General features: G+C 46.2%; 1 protein-coding gene across 1 annotated transcript in view; it reads left to right on the top strand.

Moving 5' to 3' along the window:
• Positions 1-13,995, top strand: part of LPAR3 (lysophosphatidic acid receptor 3) — a 90,158-nt gene that overhangs the window by 27,931 nt on the left and 48,232 nt on the right. Inside the window, exon 2 of the mRNA XM_008264963.5 lies at positions 2,277-3,033. Within this exon, the coding sequence (XP_008263185.1) occupies positions 2,298-3,033 (736 nt within the window). The 5' untranslated portion in view covers positions 2,277-2,297. The remainder of the gene's footprint in view (positions 1-2,276; positions 3,034-13,995) is intronic.

Genomic DNA, 13,995 nt, shown 5'->3' on the forward strand with positions numbered 1-13,995 from the left:
AGATCTTGCAGTGAGAAGATTAGTATCTCCCCTGTCTGCCCGTTTCTTCAGCTTGGGGTTTCATTTCAGACATGTGACCCAAAGATTTGTCATCACTCGGCAGGTCTATCCTGATGCCCACATTAGGTTGGACATCTGCTAACCTGCAGATCTCAGTGCCCATGGAGCCGTGATCCTCTACCAGCGGCCATGTAGAAAGTGCCATGGAAACAACCGACAGAATGGGAAAAAATATTTGCAAACTATGCAACAGATAAAGGATTAATAACCAGAATCTACAAAGAGATAAAGAAACTCCACAAGAACAAAACAAACAACCCACTTAAAAGATGGGACATCAACAGTCAGGACAAGGGCCGATCAAGTCACTCTTTCTCATAGTGTCCATTTCATTTCCTTTTAGTATTTTTTTTGTTCTACTTAATACTATTGGTCAAACTCTGTAATTAACACACAATTATTCTTAGGTGTTTAAATTTAACTGAAAAGTGATCCCTGTTAAATATAAGAGTGGGAATAAGAGAGGGAGGAGATGTACAGTTTGGGACATGCTCAGGCTGACTTGCCCCAAATGGTAGAGTTAGAAATGTGCCAGGGGATTCCAATTCAATCCCATCAAGGTGGCATGTACCAATGCCATCTCACCAGTCCAAGTGATCAATTTCTGTTCACAATTGATCACAATAATAGGACTAAGAACCAAAGAGATCACATATACAAGAATAGTGTCTGCTAATACTAACTGATAGAATAAAAAAGGGAGAGAACCATCCAACATGGGAAGCAGGATACACAGCAGATTCATAGAATGGCAGATGCCCTAAACAGCACTCTGGCCTCAGAATCAGCCCTTACGGCATTCGGATCTGACTGAAGAGCCCATGAGAGTATTTTAGGCATGGAAAGCCAAGACACTCTGGCAAGAAAAAAAAAAAAAAAAAACTAAATGAAAGATCTCTGCAAGTCAGATCCCAGTAGAAAGAATGGGCCATCAAAGAAGGAGGTACCTTTCTCTGAAGGGAGAAGAGAACTTCCACTTTGACAATGACCTTGTCTAAATCAGATCGGAGTCGACGAACTCAAAAGGCTTCCATAGCTTTGGCAACTCATGACAAGAGCCTAGGGTGATTACTGATGCCATAAACAAGAGTGTCAATTGTTAAGTCAACAACAGGAGTCACTGTGCACTTACTCTCCATGTAGGATCTTTGTCCTTAATGTGTTGTCCAATGTGAATTAATGCTATAACTAGTACTCAAACTTTACACTTTGTGTTTCTGTGTGGGTGCAAACTGTTGAAATTTTTACTTAATATATACTAAATCAATCTTCTGTATATAAAGATAATTGAAAATGAATCTTGATGCGAATGGAATGGGAGAGGGAGTGGGAGATGGGAGGGTTGTGGGTGGGAGGGAAGTTATGGGGGGGGGAATCCACTGTAATCCAAAAGCTGTACTTTGGAAATTTATATTTATTAAATAAAAGTTTAAAAAAATATTTTTGCAACAACAACAAAAAGTGCCAGAGAAGGAGACTGACTTGAAGTTAGTGAATTGGAAAATTCCTTCAACAAATTCTCAGTGGTACAGTTTGGATTAGGAGATGATAAGGAAGACGTAAATGCAAAGGTTAGGAAGAGGTGTTGAGAGCAATGGTTCCTCCCTGTATCATGTGCTTAAGAGGAGAATGTTGTAATCACAGCTTGAAAGCAAACGATGGTAAAAGGAGTCTCAGTAGTGGTGGGAAATTGAGCTCTTGGGGAAACTATCTGGTCATGTGAAGAATATTTCAATCCCCATTATTGGCCAGAATTACCAACCTGCCCTTGATTAATGAACATAATCCATAAAAAAAGAAATTAACTGCAAACCACCAGGGAACAGCACAATGTGCTCTGTTCTTATAAGCATTATCGATGTCGAGTGGGTGTTACAGGCTCAGTCCGTTTGCCCTGTTGACACCTCCATGGTAATTCATCCACTTAGTCAGCGACTTACCTGTCATGAGACAAGCAGGCAGCTTGCTTCTGGGGTCAGAATGATGAACAAGACAGAGCCTTCTTTGCTGAGCTTGCTGCCTAGCTTGCAGAACAAATGGAGCACAAGCTGCGCACTGTGGTAGGAAGTCAGGCGAGGGTCCCTGAGCAAGGGACCTGTACTCTGAGGCCTGAAGGGCTACTAGGAGTTAGCCTGAAGAAGGGGCTTAGCAGTTGGTGGTTTAGCGACTGATTCTGCAAAGAGTGATGTTTGTTTCTTCTTTAAATTTCTTTCTAGGATGTTCAATTCTTCACCACGATGAATGAGTGCCATTATGATAAGCGGATGGACTTTTTTTATAATAGGAGCAACACTGACACTGCTGATGAGTGGACAGGAACCAAGCTTTTGATCGTTTTGTGTGTTGGAACATTTTTCTGCCTGTTTATTTTTTTTTCTAATTCTCTGGTCATCGCAGCTGTGATCAAAAACAGAAAGTTTCATTTCCCATTCTACTACCTGTTGGCCAACTTAGCTGCTGCAGATTTCTTTGCTGGAATCGCCTACGTCTTCCTGATGTTTAATACGGGCCCAGTTTCAAAAACGTTGACTGTCAACCGCTGGTTTCTCCGCCAGGGGCTTCTGGACTCTAGCTTGACTGCCTCCCTGACCAACCTGCTGGTTATTGCTGTGGAGAGGCACATGTCAATCATGAGGATGCGGATCCACAGCAACCTGACCAAGAAGAGGGTGACGCTGCTCATTTTGCTTGTCTGGGCCATCGCCATCTTCATGGGAGCAGTCCCCACGCTGGGCTGGAATTGTCTCTGTGACATCTCTACCTGCTCATCCCTGGCCCCGATTTACAGCAGGAGTTACCTCATTTTCTGGACTGTGTCTAACCTCGTGGCGTTCTTCATCATGGTTGTGGTGTACCTGCGGATCTACATGTACGTCAAGAGGAAGACCAACGTCTTGTCTCCCCACGTAAGTGGCTCCATCAGCCGCCGGAGAACACCCATGAAGCTCATGAAGACAGTGATGACTGTCTTAGGTAAGAGGAACCAAGCAAACCGTGATTCCTGTGCGTTCATTGAGGTTTACTGAGCCTCTGCTGAGTACAAAGCACTTCCAGTCCCTGTTGGCCCGGAGCTTATGCTCGAAGGGGGGAAGACAAAATAAGTAGAAATGATAAAGTGAATGGTATGGAGAAGGACAAGTCAGGCAAGGGAGATAAGAAGTGGTAAGCAGGCATCGTTTGCGATTTGTAAAGGAAAGTACAGTGAAGATCAGCGAGGAGTAATGGGGGAGGGGCATCTGGGGGAGAGAGCTCCAGGTAGAAGATGAGCAAGCACAGGAGCCCTAGACAGCAGGGAGGCAGCGTGGCTGGGGAGGAGTGAGCCAGAGCGAGCAGGACGAGGCCAAAAGGCTCATAGGTGGTGATGGGGAGGGCAGCGGGGCAGGAGCCATCCGAATTGTCTAGCTGTGAAGACTTCAGCTTTTCTTATCTGAGTGAAATGAGAAGCTGCTGGAAGAGTTTGAACAGAAGAGCTGCACGCTCTAGCTTACACTTTGATGGCATCTCTCTGTCTTCTGTTTTAAGAAAATGCTATAGTAAAGCAAGGGAAGAAACAGGAAAATTGCTCCTGAGGGTATTTCAGGACGTGGGAGAGATCAGAATGTCCGGAGGGCAGTTGGAGGTGCTAATCAAATTCTGGACATTTTTTCAAGGTAGACTTGATAAGATTTGCTGATGTGTAAGGTGTAGGGGTGGTGAGAGGTGGAGGGGAGGGTGGGAAATATCGTCAACCTGGATGGGAATGACTGAAGAGGAGGAATTTGGGGGGAATGATCTGGAGTGTGGTTTTGGACAAGCTGAATTTCGGATCCCACTAGACCCTAAGTGCAATGCCAGTCCTGTTGCAGAGGGAGCTAGAATCCAGCTGGGCTTGAGGTCTGAGCTGGAGGTGCACATTTGAGAGTCCCCAGAGGGAAGAAATTCTATCTTAGACCCCAAGACTGTTTGAATTCACCCTGAAAGCAAATGTGATGTAGAGGAGCAGAGGACCAAGGAAGGAGCCTCAAGGTGCCCTGATGTGAGGAGGTAGAGAAGACAAGGAGCCCAGAAGGGGAGCCAGAGCACCCCTGATATGGTGTTGGCTGCAAAGACAAAGTGAGAAGGCAGTCGGGGAAAGGGAGCACAGGTTAAGTATCCCTCATCCCAAATCCTTGGGACTGGAGTATTTTAGATATTGGAATTTTACAAATTTGGGGATATTTGCATAGACTTTACTGGCTGAGCATCCCTAATTCAGAAGTCCTCACTCCAAAATGCTGTAAAATCCACAGCCTTCTGAGCATCACGGCAGTGCTCAGAAATTTCAGATCAGGCAGCTGAACCTGCCGTAGGAGGGTTAGTACCCCGAGATAGGCAGTAAGACAAAGGCTTACTACTAAGTGGTAGCTTATTGATGACCTTGAGAAGGTCATACATGTCATTTCTAGGATCCTGATTGGTGTGAAATTAAGAAAGAAAGGGAGGAGAGCTTAATGCAGTGGGTTGGGACGGCTCCACGAGTTCTGCATTGTACTGTGAGCCCTGTGCCAAGACCACACATCTGGTTTAGTAGAATTTGCTCCTTTTTTCTCTGTGGTAGGTGGTCTAACCCCTTCCCCCACATCCCCCGCCCCAATCCCAGTCCTGGGTTACAGGTAGACAAACAAGATGTTTTGTGGTTTCCCAGGCCTTATGTTCTAAGGCACTGAGACATTTCCCACCATATGTGGTAGGTTTCATAATGGGGATCCCTGGTTGAGAGAGGTTCACGTCTGTACACTGTAGGGACTGTACACTGATTTCTTGGGAAACAATCCGCACCAGAGGTGTGGGCCAGGCCAAGGCTGGGAGGTGGGGACTCTATCCAGGTCTCCCACAGGGTGGCAGGGACCCAATACTTGAGATGTCACCTGCTGCCTCCCTAGGTGCACATTGGCAGGAAACTGGGGTTGAGAGTGGAGCTAGGACTTGAACCCAGGCACTCTGACATGGAATGCAGGTGATGTCTTCAACTGCTGCACCGAATGCCCAGCTCCACCTGCCTGCTTAAAGAGAACTTGTTCAAGCGTGTATAGTAGATAGCATGAGATAGAAGAGGCTGCCGTGCTCTTTGGGGCCGCAGTCATGGTTGTTAGCTTCATGTATGGCTTTATCTAGAACAGTTTCAGAAGGGGTTACAATGTAGGAGCGGTGTGATTCTGCCAGGTGTGGCACTGGGTAAGAGAAGCACGGGAGTAAATGATGAAATTGTCTGGTAAATAAGAGAAGTTGTAGGATTGAGGTGGAGCAACATTGGGGAATTGGTTAATGGTGGGAAGACAGTTTGGTGTCAGGGACCTGGGGAAGTTCCGTGGTGGTTAGACAGAGGGTTCTAGTGGAAGACAGGAAGTTTGGGGACAGGGAAATGAAACTGGACTGATGTGGAATAAGGTTTTTCAGACTTCTGGCTCCTGACTTCTTTGGATAACAGATTTGCACTTTAGCCTCAGCTCATTCCTCTTCTGTAAGAGTGATTTTTTTTCCCCCATGTTTTCTGGGTTAGATTTCCTCATCTGAAATGGAATAGGTAATCTTTAAGTTGTTCCCAAAGGTAGGAACAAAAAAGAAGGATGTATGTAAGGAGGGGGATTGAGAGAGAAAGAAAGAAGGGAGAGAGGAAGAGAGGGAGAGAGAGAGGGTGGGAGGGAGGGAGAGAGAGACAGAGAATGTTATGAAGCAGCAGTCAGCACAGTTCTGATAATTGATTGTGGATCACAGCACATGAGGCAGGTGTTTGGTGCAATGGTTAAGCCACCAGTCGGGACACTTGCCTTCCATGTTGGAGTGTCTGGGTCTGTATCTGGTTCCATTCCCAATTTCAGCTGCCTGCTAATGTGCACCCTGGGAGGGCAGGTGATGACCCAGGGACTCAGGTCCCTGCCACTCACATGGCAGACCTGGATTGAGTTCCTGGTTCCCAAGTTCGTCCCCATTCTCTGCACCAGGGAAGCAAACCAGCAGGTAGGGGATCACTGTATGCTTCTCTGCCTCTCAAATAAATTATTTTTAAAAGTTAAAAAGCATAAAGCTTCTTTCCCTGGGTATACTTACCACAGTAATTCCTAAGAAGAAAGCCCCAGTTGTTCTATCTAAAATATGTAAGAATTCAGTTACCTAAAACAAGCATCTCCCAAACACCAGGGTATTAGAATAATCAGCAGTGCGGCCATCTGTTGTCATTGAACTCACTGCTAAGTTTTTTTTTTTTTTTTGACAGGCAAAGTTAGACAGTGAGAAAGAGAGAGAGACAGAGAGAAAGGTCTTCCTTCCGTTGGTTCACCCCCAAAATGGCCGCTACTGCTGGCGCGCTGCGCCAATCCCAAGCCAGAAGCCAGGTGCTTCTCCTGGTCTCCCATGGGGTGCAGGGTTCAAGCACTTGGGCCATCCTCCACTGCCTTCCCGGGCAACAGCAGAGAGCTGGCCTGGGAGGGGCAACCGGGACAGAACCGGCGCCCCAACCAGGACTAGAACTTGGAGTGCTGGCGCCACAGGCGGAGGATTAGCCTAGTGAGCCGCGGTGCCGGCAGACTGCTAAGCTTTTCTAATTACTCCTTGATAAGTATCTTGTAGGAAAAGTTTAAGATTCAACTGGAGTTTATTACAAACCTTCTTCTTTTGCATATTAGAAAGTCAGCCAAGAGGATATATTAATTGTCTGTTAAGCAATATCTAAGAGGTAAGTGGTCTGTGAGTTCAGGGAATTTTATCTTACCTTAGAGCAGGAGGAAGGATAGACAGAGCTGTAGAGATGGGGGAAGGCACTTAGAAGGCCTGGGATGGAGTAGGGAAGTGGGTTTGAATGGCCAAGAGGAAAAGGCAGAGTAATCAGAAGTGTAGTGGGAGAACTATCTAAAGATTGTGTAGCACCAGAAGGAAGGCCCAAGGAGCACAGACGCTTGTGTGGTGCAGTGGAAAACAGCTCAGCTGTGAGCTAGAGAAGTTGTGTCGGCTTTCCGCTTCCGAGAAGAGGGATCAGATGGCCTTGTGTTTCTCTCTGCTTCAGGATTGTGGCTGAACACAGAAGTACACAGAACTCGATGGAGAACAGGCCTTTTTTTCTTCAAGGGGGGATGGTAACCATTGTGTGAAGCTTTTTTTTTTTTAAAGATATATATTTATTTGTTTGAAAAGCAGAGTTAGAGAGCGAGTGAGCAAGAGAGAAAGAGAATCTTCCATTCACTGGTTCACTTCCCAGTGGCCAGAGCTGGGCTGTTCTGAAGCCAGGAACCAGGAGCTTCATCTGGGTCTCCCATATGGGTGACAGGGGCCCAAGCACTTGGGCCATCCTCCGCTGCTTTCCCAGGCTTATTAGCAGGTAGCTGGATTGGGAGCAGAGCAGCTGAGACTTGAACCAGCACCATATGGGATGCCAGCACCTGTAATGCCACAGTGCCTGCCCCTGTTGTGTGAGTTTTAAGTTGGTGTGTGACTGGGTAAGCAGCCAGGCAGCTTGTTCCCCTCTCTGCAGCCTCCAGGCAGAATGCTTGCTCCCGGCTGGGTTGCGATGTGGGATGCGGCCTTTCACATGAAAAAAGGTGCTTATTGAATGTTCTCACTGAAAAGACATTGGAGACACATGATCCTGCTTTCCAAATGGTACCAAGGCCCTGCCCAAGAGAGGCTTGAAATCCTGCTTGTCAACAAGTCTAATCAGCTACAGCCGCTTGACACACAGGAAGCCCGGTGGAAACCCCGACATTTGTTGTCAAACGCACACCATGTGTACTGTGTACACAGCAATGTTTTGTTGTTTCCCAGAAAATGGGCTGGACTTTCTGCTATTTTGTGTGTGTGTGTGTGTGTGTGTGTGTTTTGAAATACAAAAGAAAAGAATGGATGGGGACTGGTGCTGTGGCAGACAGGGCAAAGCCACCTCCTGTGGTGCCTGCATCCCATATGGGTGCCAGTTCAAGTCCCAGCTGCTCCTCTTCCAATCCAGCTCTCTGCTATGGCCTAGGAAAGCAATGGAAGATGGCCCAAGTTCTTGGGCCCCTGAGCCTGCATGGGAGACCTGGAAGAAGCTCCTGGCTGACTTCAGATACAGCTCTGGCCGTTGCGGCCATTTGGGGAGTGAACCAGGAGATGGAAGTCTCTCTCTTTCTCTCTCTCTCTCTCTTTCTCTTTTTGCTTCTGCCTCTCTGTAACTCTGCCTTTCAAATAAATAAGTAAATCCTAAAAAGAAAAGAAACAAAAGGGTGAAGGTATTTGTGACCCAGACTTTTCAAGTCTTCCATAAACCAACCTTCTCTTATGGTGATGTTTTTCAAACTGCATGTTGTGACCCACTGTTGTAGTTCCCCCTTATCTGTGAGAACTGCGTTTCAATACTTGGAACGTGCCTGAAACCATGCACACCATCAAGCCCTCTATGTACTGTGTTTTTCCCTCCACCAAGATTGATGCTCACTTTTCCTTTTTTTTTTTTCTCTCAGGAGAGAGGGGAAGGAGATGAACTGGTGGCAGGTGGAGAAACAGTACCTGGGGTTCTCTTGCTAAGAGGAAGTAGGTGAAAATTAAGTACTACAAAGAACCTTGCTAGGGGCTTAACAGGTTAAGCTGCCTGCAGTGCCGGCATCCCATGTGGACGCTGTTTTGAGTCCCAGCTCCTCTACTTCCAATCTGGCTCCCTGTTAATGTGCCTGGGAAAGTAGCAGAAGATGGCCCAAGTGCTTGGGCCCCTTTGCCCAGGTAGGAGACCTGGATGATGTTCCTGGATCATGGCTTTGGTCTGGTCCAGCGCTGGCCGTTGCAGCCATCTGGGGAGTGAACCAGCGGATAGAAGACCTCTGTCTCTCTGTCTCTCCCTCTTTTTCTGTAATTCTGACTTTCAAGTACATAAATAAGTCTTTTTTTAAAAGAGCTTGCTAGAGTATTGCTCATAATTATACATGATATTTCTGAATCCTGTGTCTTCCATGTTTAAGAACATTGTTCTCATTTGGTCTCATGGAAATCCTGCAAAGTGAGTAGGAAAGATATTATTATTCTATTTTCTTTCCACTGTCCTAAATGCACCCTGTACTCAAGTTGTAATAAATTATTTGCAGTTTCCCTTTGCCCCTCTTACACCTTTCCCCTCATTCTTCCTGGAAAACTCCCATTCATCTTGGATGACGCAACTCAAATATTTAGTCTATTTGAATCTTTCTGTCCCTGCCCAGGTAAATCTGATTTTTACCTCCTTTGGGCAGCCTTTCAATCTTATCTACACCTCAATCAATATACTTCATTGTTTACATGTCTTTATTTTGAAGGAGAATGTATACACTTTGAAGTAAGGGACTGTCCCGTGGTTATCTTTCTTTGCATAGCTGCCATGCAGTACCATGTGTGACACATACTTGTTGAGATTATCATAGAATGAATAAATGCAGGAACTGAGTTTTAGGGAAGTTGAGTGGCTTTTCAGAAGCTGGAACTAAAAGGAGAACCTAGGTTTCCACACTTCCAGCTTTACCGTTGGCAGGTTCTGGCTGGAACACGCCTGTAAGGTAGACAGTGGCAGGGGAATGGGTGGGCACATACAAGAAATTGAGGTCTCAGAGGGGAAGTGATAATTCTGTCTTGGGAAGGAGAAAAGAAATGAATATTTCTTGAGTGTTTTCCATGACAAGGTCAGAATGTTCTATACTTTTAGAAGTTTGTGCCATTGGCCACTCAGAACAACTATGTGGACCTGTTTAAAGGCATGATATCTAGTCCAAATGTTTTAATAGTAACAATACTAATAATGATAATACCCCTAACAACAACAAAAAGATAGTTTGTCCATAGACCCACGCTGGTAAAATTGTTAATAGTTAATATTCATGTGTATTATCCACGGTTCTGAGTGAACTACATGTTGTTTTCTGCTTGTTTGTTTCACTACAACCATGAAGAGAGGCTCTGTTATTATTACCAGGTGAGGGAACTGAGACTCAGAGGGGTTTGAGTCTTGTCTGAGATCAGCAGCAGAGCTGAGATGGGAGTAGCTCCAGGACCCCGCTCTTTATAGACAATTCATAGCCTGTTATATTCATATTCATAGCCACAGTGACATGGACCCAAGCCGTAAGGTTTATAACTTTTGTCTTCTTTGGTATGTGGCTAAGTTTGTTTCTACAAAGTCACATGATCTCTCAACACTTAGCTGACTCTTGATTTGTTCTCAAAGTTTTGCAGCATACTAAGGACACTTGCAACATCCTCTGTAGAATGTCAGCTCCATACTCTTCAAACTTGATGCTTATTAGAGTAGACAGTCAGAGGAGGGCCTCTTGAGTCAGGGAAAGAGCTAGACTTGCCTCGTGGCTTTTTGACTTCCAAGTTGTGTGACCTTGAGAAATTTACTGAAACCCTCTGTGACTTAGTTTCCCTATTCATAATATTGGTACTTAGACATGGTGAGGTTTTGAGGATTAAATGAGATAATGCACATAAAGCAATCATCATGGTACATGGTAGGTAGTAAGTACTGGGTAAATATTAGCTAATCTTCTTAGGCCTTAGTTTGAAGAGCCTCACCCTGTATTCAAGCAGAGTGTCCCTTTATCCCCAATAATGTCCCCCAAGTACCCTGGAGATGGGGAATAGAGGTCCACTGTTGGTGTCACCATGATGGCAGATTTTGTAATATGGACAAGTAGCCAGGAGGAAGCTGAATAGGTATTTCTTGCAGAGGCTGCCCAGCAACTAGCAAATCGAACCAGCTATGTTACTGAACACCAATTCCAACACATGGTCACCATAGGACTGCAAAAATCGGCACTTGCATTGGTCTCTACGTACTGCTCTCTCCCTGTGAAATTCTGTTGGTGATTCCTGTCCCTGCTAGATTATCTTTGCATTAATGACTCATTTCATTTTACAACATTATGAAGAAATGTAAATGAGAGCCTGAGCAGCAATCGCTAGCTGAATGAGAGTCCTGTAATTCAGCTTCCACATCTTGTAGATCTATAGGAAGTTCCTCATAGAAACTGTTCCCATCTTGATGACAATCAGACCTGGTGTCTAGTCAATTAAATGCCATTGTCACCTTCGTGGGACTGAGAAATTTTCTCTGGGTCTGAAAAGAATTGGGACCAGAACCCAGGCTTTTAACATTGTTCAATGAGCTTTAGAAAGGGACTAGGGGGAGAGGGAGAGAGCAAAGAAGAAAAGGAAGGAAGAAAGGGAGGGAGGGAGGGAATGAACCTGCATATACACACACACACATACACACACATACACACACATACACAAATACATACACACACACACACACTCTTCAAAACCAGGAGGCAAGAGAAGCATGGCTAACGAGGCTGAGACATTTCTGTTCAACTTCCATGGCCCTGTAACTCCTTCTAAAACACAGAAGCCTACTTTAGTGTTTGTTACCTTGCATGCCTTAATAATCAAATATCTGAAATAAAAAAAGTTTAATTTCTTAAGCCTTGCCTTACAAAATGCTGAGTGAAATAAACAGCTCATTGGCATACAGGGTCTCGCCTTGTGGGCATACAGAAGTGCCATATCAGCAAAGAATGACTACGTCTTTTCAGAGTTACAAATACTTAGTGCTTAGAGCCCAGGGAATATCTGTACTTTTGTCTTGAAATATCTGATCCAAGGAGCACCCTTGTTGCAGACGGTTTTCCTGGGTGCTTGATGACATTGCAAGAGGCGCTTTAGTGGAGGGAGGCCTTGGCTCCAGGGGGAGCTGTCACTGTAAATAAGGGAGTGCACTCAGGCGCTGCCCCAACAGTTCTGTTGGACTCATCCCTCGCATGCTGCAGGGGAACGACGTGACGATTGAGAAGACCTCGGTCTGATGTTAGAGGGAAGATAGTGTCACTGCGTGTGCCCCTTCTTCCCACCTTGTCACCTGCCACCTTACACCTCTTCAACCGCAGCGCTGTTAGAAGTCTCTCTGTGTCGTCTGCCTGTGCCGCACACGGCCCTTTGCCATCTCAGGTCTGGCTCTTGTTTTTGTTTTTTTCCATTTTAGTGCTTTCGGTGCCTCCCTTTGTGGTCAGTTCAAAAGTCCCTTTTCCAAAGCATTGTCTGACTTTTTCCTTCTTCCTTTTCCTCCTCATCTGCTCAAGTTCAGTTACACTAAGTGCTCTCAGCTCCTTTTATTCCCCTTTCACTCTTTGTGCTTCAGAACCTTTTCTCTGGCTTTCCTTCCGTTTAGAACCTCAACTCGGCTGGAACACTGATTGCGTATTTTCTGAGTGCAAGTTACAGAAACGCTTTTCCAATTCGACGTCTTTGAGAAACAGGTTAGGAGAACTAGCTGGAGTTGTGCAGGATGAGCTGACCCATGGTAGGATTCTGTCAGATTCCATGTTAACATTACTTATACTTTGAAAACGTCAACCGGGGACTGCTGCATTCAGTGTGTGGCTCAGGCAGAACTGGGGCTTGCTGGAGTCACTGCTCACGGACCTAGGGATCAGCATGGAAGCTAGGGCGAGGGGCAGGAAACCCAGGAGGTGTTGGTGGGGGCAGCACAGGTGAGCAGCCCTCCCCTCTCACTCTGACAGTGTCCCTCCAGCTTGGCCACCTGCTCTCCCTTTTCGTCAGATTGTTACTGTGAGCTGTGCAGGGTGTATGAAGGATGGATGCGGTTGCCCTGAGGCATGGATACCTGTTGAGAGATTCGGCCAAGGTCAGCTGATTGCTGGTGCAGTGGAGCCAGCCTCCTGAACTTTTAGTTCTTTGCTCTTCTACTACATCCCAGCTTCTTGCCTTGATGAAACGTATCTGTCCTTAGATACACAATAAGGATGTTTGTTTTCAGGAAGTTTTGAGAGCTTCCACCGCTCAATACTGAGCCTGTTTTATTCTCTGTATTTTCTGAACAAAAGAGATTTCTGCTCTTTTTGTCTAAAAGAGATAAAGCCACATCTCAGGTAATGAGTGGCGAGAAGAGGGTGTGGCATTCTGAGTAGGGCAAGAGGCAGGGCAGGAGACAGGTGTTCCCATATGTAGGGCTGTCGGTGGGAAGGAGGAGCAGGACAGGTGAATTTCTGGAATAAGGGGTTTAAACAGCAATGATGATCTGATTTGAGAGACATCTTAGAGCCAGAGAATGGAAGGCCTTGAGTCCTAAGATTGTGTGAACTTTACTGTCAAGTGTCTTCAAGAGACCAGGAATATAACATGGGTGTGTTAATTGGGCCTGAGATGGGTCTAAGGCAATAGAGAGAGGTGGCACCTGTGGCCAACTGGATGACTCATGGCCTAGGTAAAGACATTTGGCCGTTAAAATATTATGAAGAGGGTCCAGTGTTGTGGCATAGCAGGTAAAGCTACTGCCTACAATGCCAGCATCCCATGTGGACACTGGTTCAAGACCTAGCTGCTCCGCTTCCTATCCAGCTCTCTGCTAATGCCCTGGGAAAAGCAATGGAAGATGACCCTAGTGTTTGGGCCCCTGCTACTCATGCGAGAGATCTTGAGGGTGTGATGGGATGTGAGGAAGGTAAGACTTGTGACACGCAAAGCAGAGTTTAATAGCGATGGGAGGTGGGTCAGAGGGAGAGACATCACTGTGGAGAGGGCTGGGAGAGGCCTACCACCCGGGGACAGTGGGCAGCTCAGATGCCAGAGAGGCTGAGTTGGCCTTCATAGTCCTGCTGCAGGAAGGTGCATCTGTCAGCAGCAGGCCGAGTGTGCACAGGCAGGAACCGCAGCCGGGGGGCTGCCGGGGGCTGCAGGGAAGCAGAAGGGGAACAGGCCCGCAGAGCATAAGCTTGCAGAAATCTGGCAGGAGGAGGCAAAGATTTAAAACATAGGTGGTCAAAACTAGAGACATCTGGAAACAGGAAGGAGGACTCCATTGTGGGAACCAAAAAGCAAGAACAAGATCAGACCTCATCACCCCACCACTTTCCCTGCAGCCTCTGAGCCTTGCCCTCCCTCTCGCCTCCCAGCAGAACCCGCAGTCCT

The sequence above is a fragment of the Oryctolagus cuniculus genome, chromosome 7 (assembly GCF_051225735.1).
Source record: "Oryctolagus cuniculus isolate XC-2025 breed Fujian yellow rabbit chromosome 7, ASM5122573v1, whole genome shotgun sequence".
Classification (NCBI taxonomy): Eukaryota; Metazoa; Chordata; class Mammalia; order Lagomorpha; family Leporidae; genus Oryctolagus; species Oryctolagus cuniculus.